The 15,637-nt window shown below is 40.4% G+C and overlaps 1 protein-coding gene across 5 annotated transcripts; it reads left to right on the plus strand.

The window, feature by feature from the left end:
* The first annotated feature begins 6 nt into the window (after positions 1–6).
* IRAK4 (interleukin 1 receptor associated kinase 4) lies at positions 7–14,597 on the plus strand. 5 transcript variants are annotated; one of them, XR_014578665.1, is made up of 12 exons: positions 7–316; positions 781–926; positions 1,263–1,460; positions 2,242–2,402; positions 3,807–3,871; positions 4,192–4,306; positions 6,309–6,418; positions 8,717–8,900; positions 9,756–9,818; positions 12,707–12,865; positions 12,961–14,070; positions 14,126–14,597. XR_014578665.1 is itself a non-coding variant. In XM_083821513.1 (11 exons), exons 1-11 carry the CDS (start codon positions 156–158, stop codon positions 12,991–12,993), a joined length of 1,425 nt encoding a protein of 474 aa, XP_083677639.1. In that variant the 5' UTR covers positions 7–155; the 3' UTR covers positions 12,994–14,597. The 5 variants fall into 5 exon arrangements, 4 of the variants coding, with proteins under 4 accessions (XP_083677639.1, XP_083677640.1, XP_083677641.1 ...); XM_083821513.1 differs by having other exon boundaries at positions 781–1,003; positions 1,310–1,460; positions 12,961–14,597; XM_083821514.1 differs by having other exon boundaries at positions 12,961–14,597.
* Positions 14,598–15,637: the final 1,040 nt, after the last annotated feature.

Here is a 15,637-nt window from a genome sequence, read left to right on the forward strand (position 1 = left end):
CAGCGAGGGGGGGAAGCGCTCAAAGGGTGCTCCCCCCTCTATTCCCCCTCCCAGTGGTGCGCCCCGAGAGGGCGGAGCGGAGCGCCCTTCCGCCAGGCCCTGCCCTCTTAAAGGGGAACTGCGGCTGGGGGCGCGGTGGGCCCCGTGGCGGCGGGATGAGCGGGGCGGTGGGCGCCGCCACCCCGGTGCGCCGCCTGCCCTACGGGCTGCTGCAGCGCCTGGCCGCCTACATCGACCCGCAGGACGGCTGGAGGAGGCTGGCCGCCGACATCGTCGGCCCCTCGGGGGAGAGCAGATACACCCAGCTGCACATAAGGTCCCGGGGTTAACGGGAAGTCCCGCGTCCTGCAGCGCGACCCCGTTTTTGGGGTGTTTAGCACCAATGCCGGGGGGTCGCGTTGCGCTACTTCTGGTTGCGCCTGCGAGTGCTCGGGAGGCCGCCCCGCGGGGCTGCTGCCAGCCCGGTTCCTCTTCCTTCCTCCCCGCTCGCCTTCCCAGGCAGGCGACGGCCCAGCAAAACCGACAAAAATCGGAATAAACCAGAGCCACGGACCCATAAAACGTACCGTATGTCCCCAACAAAACGTTGAAGCTACGTGCGTTAGACCCGAATTTGAACTTCCCTACTATTTTTCACGTCTCCAAGTGCTTCGCGCGTATCGTTACGTTCTCATTTTGAAGGCGTCCTGGCCTCCGCCATGACCCTCTCCTCCTCACGACCCTCTCCTCCTCGTTCCCCGCGGCGCCCTTCTGAAAGCCGCTTTCGATTTATGGTTGCAGGAGGTTGGAGGCGTTCGTGCGAATGGGGAAGAGCCCCACGTGTGAGCTGCTCTACGACTGGGGGACCACGAACTGCACGGTCGGGGAGCTGGTGGAGCTGCTGGTCAGGAATCAGTTCCTGGCGGCGGCAAGCCTTCTGCTTCCAGGTAACCGCCGCCCGCCTGCGCTCCGGGCTGTGTTAGCAGCGCCCCGAGATGCTAAGAAGCCTCACAGCAACCTGAAGGTCGGAAAGGATTATGTGAAAATAACCAGAAGTGGATATCTTTTTCATTATTTATGATACAAGTTTTATAGAATTGATTTAGTGTGTTTCAAGTCTAACTTAAAGCCTTACAGTACACACATGCTAGAACAATATGACCTTTTCAGCGAGCTTACATTTTGCACAATCTAAGTTAATAATGGCATCATTTTATTTGTTTGTTTGTATGTTTTTTCTTATCCCTAATATAGTTAACACTTTCTCTAAATTCCGTTTTCAGAAGCTGTAAAGGAGGCACAAGAAGTTACGTTGCCTCTTTCTTCGCAGGAAACTTTGCCTATACATGAGAAACATCTGCCTATACAGGAAAAAGAAGTGGCATCTGTAAAGCCCGGTCTACCTGAGAATACAGAGGAGCAACCTTCAACTGCTTCCTACTTAAGTCAAGAAAACAACAGCTCACAGTCTAGTAACACGGGTAGGTGCTTAGTTTGCAAAACTTAAGTACAGTCTGTTTTGCTGATTTGTCCTTCACCTATATGAAGTAAATCTTGGGAACATATTGGAGTAATGACTATACTCCTATCTCCTTGCTTCTGTTTTTGCTCTGCATGACTCTGAATGCAGCTTGTGGTAATAAGATGTCAGAATATGAGATGCACCCTGCAATTAGTGTGGCTACTGTAATGGAAAACTTAATTATTAATTGAGTTGCAATTTGTTTAGTGCTACACATAAACCTGTTCCCCTCTTTCAATACTGTTTAGCACCTTGTGCTTTAGAGCTGGATCTTAAGTATCAGAAATACCTGAGAAGGTTGGAGAAAAGATGACTAAAGAAAGTATTCTAGGAAATATATGATTGGTCTGTTCCTCCCTGAAATACCACTTTTTGGGCTGCTGCCAGAAACATGATATGAGATAGAGATACATATATTTACATTTAACACAGTTCGTGTACTCTCTGTGATCTGCTGCACATTTTCTCTTACCTGTATTAGGAGTGTTAATAAAAAAAAAATACAGTCAGAAGACTGCTACAGTACTAGTTCTGAACAAAGTTATGCATAGCCAGTTATATATATATTTATCTGCATTGATTTTTTGCAGATTTTTTTTAAATTTATTTCATTGCATCAGAAAGTAGGGCTCTGTTATGTCAGGATTTGTTTTGTAGCAAATAGACAGAGAATCAATTCAATACGCTTGTCCCAGAAGCAAGAATGCATTTCTGTGCTAAATGGCATATATCTCTTCTAGATTTCCACAATTTTTGGTTTCATGACTTGGAAAGTATTACAAATAATTTCGATGCACGACCAGAATCAGCTGGAGGTAATAAGTTGGGAGAAGGTGGCTTTGGCGTGGTGTTCAAAGGCTACATCAATGGCAGAAACGTGGCTGTCAAGAAACTTGCTGCTGTGAGTTATCTTCAACATCTTTCCTTAAAAATGACCGTACAGTGTAGTCTTGTATGTCTGTGGAAGGCGTTGAATGGTAGGTTTCAAAAAGCATCCCCACGTTAAACATCAGTTGCATTGAGAACCTTATCCTGTAGTCCTATGCGAGGTGCAAGCTGTCACCATCAGCAGAGGTGAAGTCTTGCCTATCAGTAGTTCTTACAGTGGCTCGGACAGTTGTCGGGATGAGCAGGGTGCTCCCTCATTTCCCCTTTTGCACACAAGAAGTAGCAGAAGGGAAGGGGCGCAAGCGAGGTTTCCCTTCTAGTTCCTATGGCACAGTCAGGTGGGAGACTCACAAGCTAAATAAACTAAATAGGTATTGCTGTATAATTTCAGTCTTCGTAATAAATGTTTTGTGTGAATAATTAATTATGTAACTAGTAAGTGCTTTTAGTAGGAAACTGCAGTGAAATAAAATGTACGAGTAGGAGAATCCAGTGAGGTAAAACTCACAAATACACGCTGGGTGGAGAACGAATTGAGAGCAGCCCTGAGGAGAAGGACTTGGGCATGTTGGTTGGTGGAAACAGTGTGACCTGGCAGTGTGTGCTTGCAGCCCAGAAAGCCAACCGTGTCCTGGGCTGCATCAAAAGAACGTGGCCAGCAGGGCGAGGGATGTGACTGACCCCCTGTGCTCTGGTGAAACCCCACCTGGAGCACTGCGTTTAGCCCTGGGGCCCCCAGCATAAGAAGGACATGGAGCTATTAAAACAAGTCCACAGGAGGGCCACGAGGAGGCTGAGGGAGCTGGGGTTGTTCAGGCCAGAGAAGAGAAGGCCCAGGGACCTTACAAGGGCCCCCTTTAGGTACTAAAAGGCCAACAGGAAAGCAGGAGTGGGATTGTCAGGGGGGTAGTGACAGGACAAGAGGTAACGGCTTTAAACTAAAGGAGGGTAGATTTAGATTAGGTATAAGGAATAAATTATTTGCTATGAGGGTGGTGAGGCACTGGAACTGGTTGCCCAGAGAAGCTGTGGGTGCCCCATCCCTGGAGGTGCTCAAGGCCAGGCTGGATGGGGCTTTGGGCAACCTGGTCTGGTGGGAGGTGTCCCTGCCCATGGCAGGGGGGTGGAACTGGGTGGGCTTTTGAGGTTCCTTCCAACCCAAACCATTCTGTGCTAGGTTGGTGACTGTGCTGAAACTAGATTAATTGCCCCAGTAACATCATGTTACATGATATTAAAGATCATGTTCTGATACTTTTTTTGTTTGTTTTTGAATTCAGTCAAAAAAATACAGGTAACAGTTGAGTAGGTGTTATGTGTAAATAATTAGAAGAAAGGCCTACAATTCAATTGGTTTGTGAGCAATCATGGATTTTAATATGTACAGAAATATTAATGTCAAATACTTTCTTTGCAGATGGTTGATATTAGTGCTCAGGATTTGAAACAGCAATTTGATCAAGAAATAGAAATGATGGCAAAGTAAGTACCAGATCATAAATGTAAGTACAAGGTTTTAAATGTCATTATAACCTTTCCTGGGTATCTGAGTTGCTAGATAACACTTTAGCTAGCATTGTCCCTTATTTTTGTCTTAACCTCAAAATTTACTTTATGCTGCTAAACTTCATATACAGCATGACTGTATTTGGTTCACATCAAAGCACTGCTGCAGAAACGGCTGGTTTCTATGTGCAGTAGGGCTGGAATGTGGCACGGGGCAGCAAGTTCCCTCTGCCTTGCTTTTTCACAAATGTTAGGCATTTGGCAGAACATATCTGAATAGAATTTTGTTGCCACAGGTGTCAGCATGAGAATCTAGTGGAATTGCTTGGTTTCTCGAGTGATGGTGCTCAGCCCTGCCTGGTGTATGAGTACATGCCCAATGGTTCATTGCTTGACAGACTTGCTTGTCTGGTAAGTAAAATCTTTTCTAGCTTCCAGCTGCCTTACTTTGTTGAAGTGGGGCTATTTCTGAAATACCTTTGAAACAGTAGCAAACCGTAGTGGCCAAACAGTATTTTACTACTTGCTCCTGTGTTCTAGAAGTAAGACGCACATGATAAGAAGTACTCTTCCAATAATGTTATATACAGATATTTTAGACCCAATGTTAATTAGTCAAAGCAGATAACGATATAACGTGATGTACCAGTACCCTGAAGTCCAGGGAAGCTTGGACTTGCTGTGCCTTTGTGGAGTGGAGCAGAGGGTGATGCAGCTCCTGCTTCTGACAATGGCTTGTTCTCTGCTAGTCCCTGAGATTCTGTGTTGTAAAACTGCCCTTGTGATAGCAGCTGTAACATGATATTCCTAGTCTGTGTATCTCTTTATGAAATGCCTAAGCAAATGGGGTATACTTCTTTTTAATTATTATTTTGTGTAGTGCTTTCATCTGATTTAATCAAATGACGTATCTTCTAGCCTTGGCCTTTAATAACACATAAGTTGGTTTGGTTTTGATAAAGGCAACTTTGTGTATGAGGGAGAAACCAGCCCTTGTTAAGAGTGATAAAAATGGTAAACCAGATTTAACCTGCTAGGTGTGTCCACAGTAATTTAACAGTATAAAACCTGCTTTATACTAAGCAGGTGCAACTTCTGAGGTTGTCATCTGTTCAACATTTTAAAATGGTGTTTCTTCAACACCTGATGCCCCCACACCCCAAAAATGTAGCTTTGCTTTTTTCTTCGCTGATCTTCCTGTTGTACTGGCTCAAACATTTGGTAGTTGGATGGAGAGCTGCACTGGTGTACTGATCAAGCTGAAGTCTGTGAATGAAATCTTTAATTTTCAGCTGGAGACATTTTCTCTGCAAGGCTCCACCTTTGCCCCATCAGGAAGGAATTGTGTTAGGATGAGAATAAGCAGCAGTGGATGGGGAAAGGCCTGGATGTGTGTGGTAGCACTGCTGGCTCAGGCTGGTTTGTTTGATTTGCTCAGATACCTACATGCATGCAGGTTTTTTGTTTTTGCTTTCCAACTGAGTCAACGTAGAAGACAAGTTAAGTTTTGCTTAAGACATTGCTAGTTTATTTGTAGAAATGACTGTCCTTGACAGAGATGAACATTTCGTATACATGTAACTTTGGCCATTATCAACAAGTGAGCTGAGAAGAATAGTGGTAATTGAAAGCTAAAGTAGGAAATACTGAGTCCTTTACAAGGGAAAGACAAATTTACAATATAAATTCAGAAAGAGTCCTCATCTGATAAAGTCCAGTAGGTGAGGGATGCATATACTGAATGTGTGCTCATGCTGATAAAGCAGGATTCATTGTGAATTCACTGGCTTTGTTTGGGGCATAAATTCTTGTTATGTCATCTGCTTCTTGTCTCGGCTTTGAGGAGCAAGTAAGGGAGGTGGTGGAGTGATAAAATACTCTAATCCTCCTCCCTTGGCCACTGACAAGATTAAAAAGTGCTTTTGAAATGCACTTTGAAAGGTGTCTTCACTTCCAACGCCTAGTTATTAGCGTGGATTGAGCTAAACTCTTGGAAGACTTCTCACTAGTAGTACAAAAATGTTGATTGCTTGGAATGATTGGCTTTGACTTAAAAGGCACTGGTATTGGTGCTGTTACAAAGAGCAAGGTGCAGTAGATACTGGTAGTTCTTTGCAATGTAGCTTGTCATACAGGGTCAGCATCAAATATTATTGAGAACACCTGCTGCAAAACAGTAAATTAATCTGATGTGAAGTGTGGGGAAGAGAACTAAATGTGACTCTGTCAAGGTATATTAAGAAATCTATACCACTAGTCTTTTAAATGATTTACTTGAAAGTCACAAAATATAGCAAGCAATTGTTGTTTTGGATTGTGTTTTTTTGTTTGTTTTGTATTATGTAGACATTTTGTATCTATGTGTATAATAGATTTTCATGTTTGTACGTCCCTTTTTCCCTTCTTATTCAAGGATGACACTCCACCAATTTCTTGGGATATGAGATGTAAAATTGCTCAAGGTACAGCAAATGGCATCAACTTTTTGCATGACAATAATCATATTCACAGAGACATTAAAAGGTAAAAGCTGCTGACTATCACTGTCTGTTTTTTCTTTGTTGTACCCTGTTCAAGTTTGTTAGAGGGAACAGACTGAAAGAATCATTGCTTCACTCAAGGGCACAATCTTTTCTGCAAGTGCCATCCATCACCATAATCTTGTCTGTGCCGCAAGGACATGACCAGAACAGACTTCTAAAGATAATTGGAGCTGTTGTAATCTGTCACTATCAAACTGTTATTTGAGTGCTGCAAAGACACACAGAAGTTCTGTTCTTTCACAATTGCTGCTAACAAAAAAGCTGCTGTTGGAGAACATTATGAGTTCTTAAATTGGGAGTTTTTCAGATGAAAATGCAGCTTTTTTTTCTTCCTAGAGCACTTCTGAGTGTCTCCTTTGATTTCCTTCTATTTATTATGAAGACTTAAAATGACTTAAGTCGGGTTTATGAAATTCAGGGCCCTTCCATGTTGATGTGGTGTTCACTTGTTGGTTATACCAGATTTTTTTCTAGGGATATCAGAGATCAGAAAAAGCTTTTGCATTCTGTGATTTTTACTTCTCCCTTTCTTGCTAGCAGTTTGGTTCTCTTTTGAAATACTAATGCAGTACAAATGTTTGAAGAAAAGCCCTAAAGGCCTTACTCCTTTTGTGGGTTAACAAGGAGAAACTGACTGGTTGAGTGTCATGGATGAATGTTTCAGTTGCTTTCTGGCTTCTGACAACTCTGCTAAATCTAGACCGCATAGGTTTTGTGAACTTAGTCTGTGCAGAAAGAGTTTGTTGCTTCAGCTCCCTTATAAAATGTACTGCTGCTTTGACAATTCATGTTTCTTCTTCTTTCTTCCCTGCTTAAGCTTCTGGACAAGTGTTATGCCTGGGAGGGACTCATTTTTATTACCTTGTGCTGCTCTACCCTTCTAACTGCTGTGAGTTGATCATATTACAGGATTGAGTTTTGTTTTGTTTTTCTTGAATTCCATTTTGTAACCTCTTGCACTTTCACTGTGACTAGTTCAATCAATTTGGTTGGTGTTGTTAATATTGCTGCCGCTCCCAGGTAAAACTTAGCAAAATGAAAAATGAAGTAAAACTTAGATGTCTTTTCATCTATTACGTGGGAACGTGTCATAACTACACAGGCACTGGAACAGCTTCTCTGTAGGCTGGAGAGGGCATGTCTGAATAGGTGTTCTCAGAATTGACTGTAGTTTTTTGGTTGGTTATACCCAGGAGATAGTTCATTTATCTTTTGAAGCTTGACAGCTGCAACAAAACTTGATTCTGTCGTGTGTATCACAAAGTGACCTCTTGTAGCTCGACTCTTCAGAGATCTGAGCTGCTTATCAACTTGAAGTTGTGATCCTGTTCCTACTTTTAGAAGATGAGCTTTAAATATGAAACTGATTGGCTGATGTTTGGCTTTTTGCAATGATTATATATTATAACACTTTTTACAACTGTTCTAATGCCAAGTGACATTTTGTAGCTTGTAGCTGTGTTAATTTTGTTGACAAGGTTTTAGAGAACAAGAAAGGCAAGTTAGGAATAACTTTCTAGTGTTACATATTGTATCTGGCTGTGTAGTTTGCTAATAAGTTCCGTTAAGGGGGTCAGAAAATAAGGAGAAATACATAAATATTAAATAAGTGATTTTGAAATGGTTCCAAATTCTGCAAGCATAAGAAGCAGTAGAAGGATTTATGCTGCAATTCATTCCACTGAGTATTTTTCAAAAATATAAGATCTTTTAGATAGGCCTCATTCTTTGGGTTTTCTGTAAGGCAGGTAAAAGCTGGAGATCAAATAGAAGCACAGCACATTTCCAGTGTTAAGAAGTATTGTTTCTCTTTCAAGAGAAGAATATAAGTATTGTTATTCATTTGACATAGGAATTTGTAATGGTTGATGTTGTATTAGATAATAGGTATAAAACCTGCTTTTATTGGTTCTGCGTAGAGATTTAACAATTAAGAATTCTAATGTGACCCAATACCCAACTTTGCTTTTTCTTGTGTTTTTGTGGTAGGGTTTTTCTGCATGCAGGCATACACAAGAAAAACTATGCATGGATTTATCTTCCTGTCAGATGGTTCTTGATTTACTTAGAGCGATTCATTTTGAAATTGAGCAACTTCAAAAAAAAAATAAAATACTGCATTTCTTCTTATATGAAGAAATATGAATAAGGACCTTATATTTCAAGAAACGTTCAGAATACCAGTTTGCATTTAGTTACTAAAGAGTTATTAGTCTGTAATAAAACCAAATTACTGTTTTGGAAAATTTATTTTTCTTTTTTCTCCCCTTTCCACCAGTGCAAATATCTTATTAACTGATACATATGTGCCCAAAATTTCTGACTTTGGACTTGCAAGAGCGTCTGTAACATTTACACAAACCATCATGACTGATAGAGTTGTTGGAACAGCAGCCTATATGGCACCTGAAGCTTTGCGGGGAGAAATAACGCCTAAATCCGATATCTTCAGTTTTGGAGTAGTAAGTAGAATGTTCGAAGCCATATATGAATTCTGTTTTGTAAATGGTAAAAGTGTACAAAATCAAGAATACCTAGAACTAAGCATGACAGAACTCTGACCTATTATTTCTCCTTCCCCTGGTGGACGTGCTCATAAGAAAGTATTTCTAAACTTTGATTTGTTTAAAAGCATTTAACTATGTGGATCAAAACTTTGAATCTGCTAATGCAGTTTCAAATGGTTATCTTTAAAATGTGAATTTATGTATGAAAGACCAGAGTAAAATAACATTCCAGGTTCTAGATAAATACAGGTTGAAGTAATGTAAAACAGTTTTACGTCTTGCATAGTAATACACAGAAATGTGATTCTGGTTGAAGATTTTTAAGAAAATGATGCAAATTTTAAATTTTCTTTTACTGTATTTCAGCACCAAATATGTGGTACCGTGTGGGATTTGCCTTAAAGCTGAATACAGTGCTTATCCTATCCAAAAAAGATAACTCCTTACTATTTGGGAGAAAAATGAATCCATTCTGAATAGATTGAAGAGCCATTGACACCCTCCTTCATGGCATTTAGTTTCATGGGCAGGTAGGCCAGATGGTGTAATTGAGTATCTTGGGAGTCCTTCCATTTTGCTTTGAAGCAACGCAACATAGGGTGAGGAAAAACTTCCCAAACCACACTGCTAATAACTGATAATGGAAATAAAGGAAGGAACAACGATCAGTTGCATAGAGGGCTGTCTTTGGACAAATACAGATCCTGTGAGCATTTGGTTGGAAGACTGAGGATTATGTTCCTCTTCTCAAATGGTATATACACTAAGGGTTGTTTATGCTTCTCTTCTGATTTTTTCTTTTCCTCATAGGTCTTATTAGAAATAATAACGGGTCTTCCACCAGTAGATGAAAACCGGGAGCCACAGTTACTGGTATTTTTCTTTTTACTTAATCTTTCTCCCTCCAGAATCGCTTCATGTGAAATCATAGTCAGTTAACAGGTTCTTAGACAATCAAATTAGTCAGCAGGAGATGCAGTTGTGATAAGAGCTATTATATCAATGTGTGTTTTGGAAGTGAGGCAGAAACTTTTCTCTCTTGGTTGGTAGATGACTGCCCAGTCCCCTATGTCATCTCTTTCCAATCTGATACTTTATTTCTTTGTTTTGAGACTGTTTCTTATTGTTATACCATTCTGATTTATCAGTATATTCCGGTTTTACCCAGAAACTTTGATAGTTCATCTCTCACCAGAACATCTTAAAGCATTCATCTCCATTGGTTCTTTATGTTTCTTACCATTGCTTTATTATTTTTCATCTTCTTCAACTTTATTAAGAATTTGCAAATATCTTGGTTTTAACCCTAGAGAAGTTGGGAATGGAGGAGCTATTCTGGGGTGTTTTGATTTTTAATGTTTAAGTAGAAATTGTCTGCTAATTTGGAAACTATGTCTCCAAGCTTACTCTTTTGAATTAAACATCTTATAAGCTTGCTGTTTTTCATTTGGTTTAATTTTAAATTTCAAACTATTTAATCCAAGATTTTCATGGTGTAGTTCTAATGTAAAAACATAATTATTTACTGAGTATGAAATAGAAATGAGTTTTGGTTTGGTTTTGTTCCATGCTATTCAATAGCAGATCACTTCTAACACAGCTTTAGGAATACCTGTGTACTATTAACAGAATATTTTCTCTAATCGGTATCTTCTGGAGTGGTGTAATACTTATCCTGTTGAACTCTGTGATGACCTTGGAGATCTCAACACTGTGTCAAATGCAATCGTAGGCTTTAAAAAGTGGGCTTTTTCACAAGATAAAACACACTTTATACTCCATTTTAGGTTGTGATTGGTACCTTTTATCATTGTAACATACTTTAGGGAGCATGAAGAGAATGGTCAGTGTAAGGCAACATGACATTCCTAGCTTTGAAAATTTTGGGATAGTTGAATGTTAGCAGTTTCAGACTCACCTACAGGGGAAGACAGAAGGCCTGCCTCTATTTGCTTACTTTTATTTCTTTCTTCCATTACCATACTGACTTGTCTGTGGTATTCCTCAGACAGTATTTGTGATTGCCGATAATGTATTTCAAGTACGTTGGGGCTGGAAAGTTTGGGACTAAAACCATCAGATTTGAAAATTGATTTCAGACTAGAATCATAGAATGGTTTGGGTTGGAAGGGACCTTAAAGATCATCCAGTTCTAGCCCCCCTGCCCTGGGCAGGGCCACTTCCCACTACAGCAGGTTGCCCAGGGCCTTGTTCCACCTGGCCTTGAACACCTCCAGGGATGGGGCATCCACAGCTTCTTGTGGGCAACCTGTGCCAGTGCCTCACCACCCTCTGAGTGAAAAATTTCCTCCTAACATCTAAATTCTAAATCTCCCCTCTTTTAGTTTAAAACCATTCCCCCTTTTCTTGTCATTGTCTGCCCGAGCAAAAAATTGCTCTGTCTTTTTTTTTTTTTAATAATCCCCCTTTCAGTATTTAAAAGCTGTACTGAGGTCACCCCAGAGTTCTTCGGGCTGAACATCCCCAACTCCTTCAGCCTGTCTTTGTAGGAGAGGTGCTCCAGCCCTCTGATCAACTTTGTGGCCAGCCCTCTGGAGCCATTCTAACAGGTCCCCATCCTTTGTGTGCTGGGGGCCTCCAAGTGGGGCCTCACAAGGGCAGAGCAGAGGAGGACAATCCCCTCCCTTGTTTGATGCAGCCTGGGACGCAGTTGGCCTTCTGGACTACAAGTGCACTGCTGGCTCATGTTGGGCTTTTTGTCTGCCAGAACCCCCAAGTCCCTCTCTGCAGGGCCGCTCTCAGTGAGTTCTTCTCCGAGTTCATGTCTGGGATTGCCCCGGCCCAGGTGCAGCACCTTGTACTTGGCCTTGTTGAACCTCATGAGATTCACATGGGCCCACTTCTCCTGCTTGTCCAGGTCCCTTTGGATGGTATCCCTTCCTTCTGGTGTATCAACCGCACCACGCAGCTTGGTGTCATCTGCAAACTTGCTGAGGGTGCACTCGATCATCCCACTGTCTGTGTCATTGATAAAGATACTAAACAGTACCAGTCCCAGGACAGACCCCTGAGGGACACCACTTGTCACCGGCCTCCATCTGGACATAGAGCCATTGACCACCACTCTCTGGGTGCGGCCTTCAAGCCAACTCCTTATCCACTGAATGGTCCATCCTTCAAATCCATATTTTTCTAATTTGGAGATCAGGGTGTCATGTGGGACCATGTCAAAGGCCTTACACAAGTCCAGGTAGATGACACTGTCTGTTTTTTCCTTGTCAACTGATGTAGAAGCTTCCATAGGGTAGACGTAGCAGCCAGTGACTGACTGGTGGAGGAAGGCATTTATCTCCAGAATGAGGCTTTACAAACTTGACAAAAAAGAAAAGTTATTTGTGCTTATGCTTGCATACTTGTGGGTTAGTAAGTAAACGTGGGTACTTTGTTACTTTTTCAAGAGAAGCAGCCTGATAAGAAACAGTACTAAGCCTTGAATTGTTAATTGAGCCTTGAATATTAAAGTTGCATGACGCAGCTAAAAGGAACTTGCTATGCGATTTTGTGTTAACTCAGAGATAAATGTACTGTACACTTTTATCACACACTATAGTCTCGTAAGTTGTTTCTGCAAATATTGATGCATAATTATGCAGCCAAACCATTGTCATTATTGTCTAGAAAAGCAGTTGCAAAAATAAATGCAGAGCCCTGAAAAGCAAGTTTTCAAATTGTTAATGTGTAATACATGATCTTCAGATGCTTACCATGTTATGGACTCATTGCTTCAAACTCTCTTGCAGTTAAGTATCAAAGATGAAATTGAGGATGAGGAAGCAACTATTGAGGATTATGTTGATGTAAAGATGCATGACTGGGATGCAACTTCAGTTCATAAAATGTATTCAATCGCTGATCAGTGTCTGAATGAGAAGAAAAACAGGAGGCCAAACAGTAAGATGGTATGTAGCTTTTCAGATTGAAGGCTTATTTGTAGCCTTTTTTTTTTTTGTAGTTACAGCATCAGTTATTTGTACTTCTCTCTGTTCTTTTGCAGGTCCAGCAGCATCTACAAGAGATAAAAGCTTGACATATGTTTCTTCTGATACACGTGTTTTCTAAATGGAGCAGAGACCAGTAACAAACGCAGACTTTTATCAGCATTTACTGTGACATTATCAGCTTTTCTGCTTTCCAGAACTTTCTGGCCTGCATATAAGGTGTGCTGTTGGCTTGTCACCATTGTGCTATTTTTTAACTGAGCAGCATTTCCACATATCCTTAGCCACTGGACCTTCAACAAATTTTTATTTTTTATTTTTGTTTTTGTATTAACAAGTTTTAATGCTGGTACATCTTCTACACAGCTTTTTAAACAAATAGATTGTAAAATGGAAATGTCTTTTGATTTTTCAAGTATGCCTTCAGCAAACACACGTGGCAGAAGCAGGGTAGGATGTCTTTCTGCCAATCGCTTTCTTGAGTGACCTACTAGACCTTTTTCTACTGAAGAGGAAAACATTTAATAGATGTAATTGGCACTTACACTGTCTTCTTGGGAAGACACAATAGTAGTACCCATTTAAAACCCACTTCTTGTTTTGCATTTTAGCTTGAGAGTTCATATTAGCGTGAATAGACTGGTAACGTTTGTGAATGTGACTTTTTCAAAAAGTCTTCTCAGGATTTGTTTTATTCAAATAAGTGTTGCTATCTTCTAGGTTTCAAGGTTTTATAAGTAAAACAATTACATTGCAATGCAAACACAAAAATATGTATAGCTTTCTTCGGTGAACTCGGTGTGATGACAAACGGTTTAATCTTTGTTCATAGGAAGACTTACAATTACTTTTAATATTTTATGTTTTAGAATAAGATTGTAGTTGCAATATCTCATATAGAAATGGTTTATTTTGTTAAAAGAGGCCAATATAATGTTGTTAGGACCAATTCTGCCCTCTCCTTAGCTAAATAATTAAGCTCTTACTTACATGTATGGATATTAGTAAATATTAAAATATACATTTAAAGGCATGGAAAGCTTTCTGAAGTAGAAAGATCGACAGATCAAAGAAGACAATTCACTTCATTCCATTTTTAATGAGATTCTAGATACTTTGGATTACCTTTGTAAATGAAAAAGTTAGTTTCATATAAACCTTTTCTTGTACTTCAAACTTTTTCTTGACAGCCTAGGGATAAGAAAATAGTTTGGTGTACAGCTAAACTAAGATCTATGATTATGGAAAAAAAATTAAACAGAAAAGGATCTGACTGCATTTAGGGGCACATATCCTTGTAGAAGGCATATGATTTCTATCTAGCAGTTCTATTTATAACATCAGAACTCTGGCTATTAAGTTATTCTGTATTTCCCTTTCAAAATGATAGATTAACCTAGAAAACAGTATCCACTTAAACCATTTCTAGTTTTATTGAGTATAAACATTAAAAGCTGTTTAACATAAATAAAAACTCTGCATTATGACTGTGGATGCTTATTCCAGCTCTTAAAACCTTTAGTCTTGGAAACAACTGGCATTTTATGTTGCTTGTGTCTGATAATAGCATTATGTTAACCTCACTGCAGGGAATAAAGCTGTACCGCTTTGGACCAGGGATAGTGGAGGGGGAAAAAACCCACGCTGCTATAAACTGAAATGAGAATAAAATGCATTTAAGTCATTCTCTAAACAACTCTTCCAGCTGTTACTTGAAGGCTTCCTTTTAGATCATTTCTGCGTTCTACCGTTCCCTGGAGCTCATACATCTATATTGTTGCCCTGAAGTGGGTTCCTTGTCTCCCTGGTGAGTGCTATTCACAGCTGGTATTGTAGAACAATTTTGTTCATGTACCAGATGTGATGTTCTAGGTACAAGGAGCATTAATGTTCTTCCATCATAGTGGACCTGTGAGCTGCCTCTTTGGGCTGCCTGCCTGTTAGCACCTACGTTTTGCTGGCAGTTCTCCTCACTCACTGAAAACGAAGCACGTTTGCTACCCCTTCAGTTAATAAATTATAAAAATTGAGCTCTTTTCATAGAATCCTAGTGAGGAATGAAGATATGTGTTAAATAAAGGTAGCTAGCTTATGTGTTTTTTTTGTTTCTAATATACACAAGTTGCAAGGAGGGGACCTTCTCTACCCCACCCAAGCGCTTTTTTTTTTTTTAAGATCTGCAGATACTAAAACCAGCACCTATAGCCACTGACAGAGGCCAATAGTAGCTGACTTCTGCTTCATTTATTCCCTGCAAAAAGCATTTAACTATCCTAGGCTGCAGCCTTTACATTAATTACTATAGTAAAGCTTTCTGTGACAGAAGTCAGTAACTTGGTCATTCATGCTCCTGGTGAATAAAGGAAGGATGGAGCTGGAGGTGAGAGAAAACTTGGTACAGCTGCTAGTAGCTGGAGAGCACTTCTTTTTTTTTTAGCCTTCACACCTTTTGTCAGCCATAGTATTTCATATTCTTGCTGAAATGTGAAGAATTGCTGCACCTTTGTATTTAAGATGGCCAGTGAAGAGTTGTGTTAAACACCCCCTCAACATAAGGCAAATAAAGACGCTTCTGTTCAAGTTGTCTGTGATACTCATGCTCACATACAGCATACCTCCTTTCTCTCTTACCCATGCCTCTTCTAGGAACAGCCGTCTTTTTGTACAGCATTTTGCATTAAAAGTGATTCTCGTAAACTGTAGTTCAAAACATCCACAACTTTCCTTCTTCCA

Source organism: Anser anser (genome assembly GCF_964211835.1).
Source record: "Anser anser genome assembly, chromosome: 1".
Taxonomy (NCBI): domain Eukaryota; kingdom Metazoa; phylum Chordata; class Aves; order Anseriformes; family Anatidae; genus Anser; species Anser anser.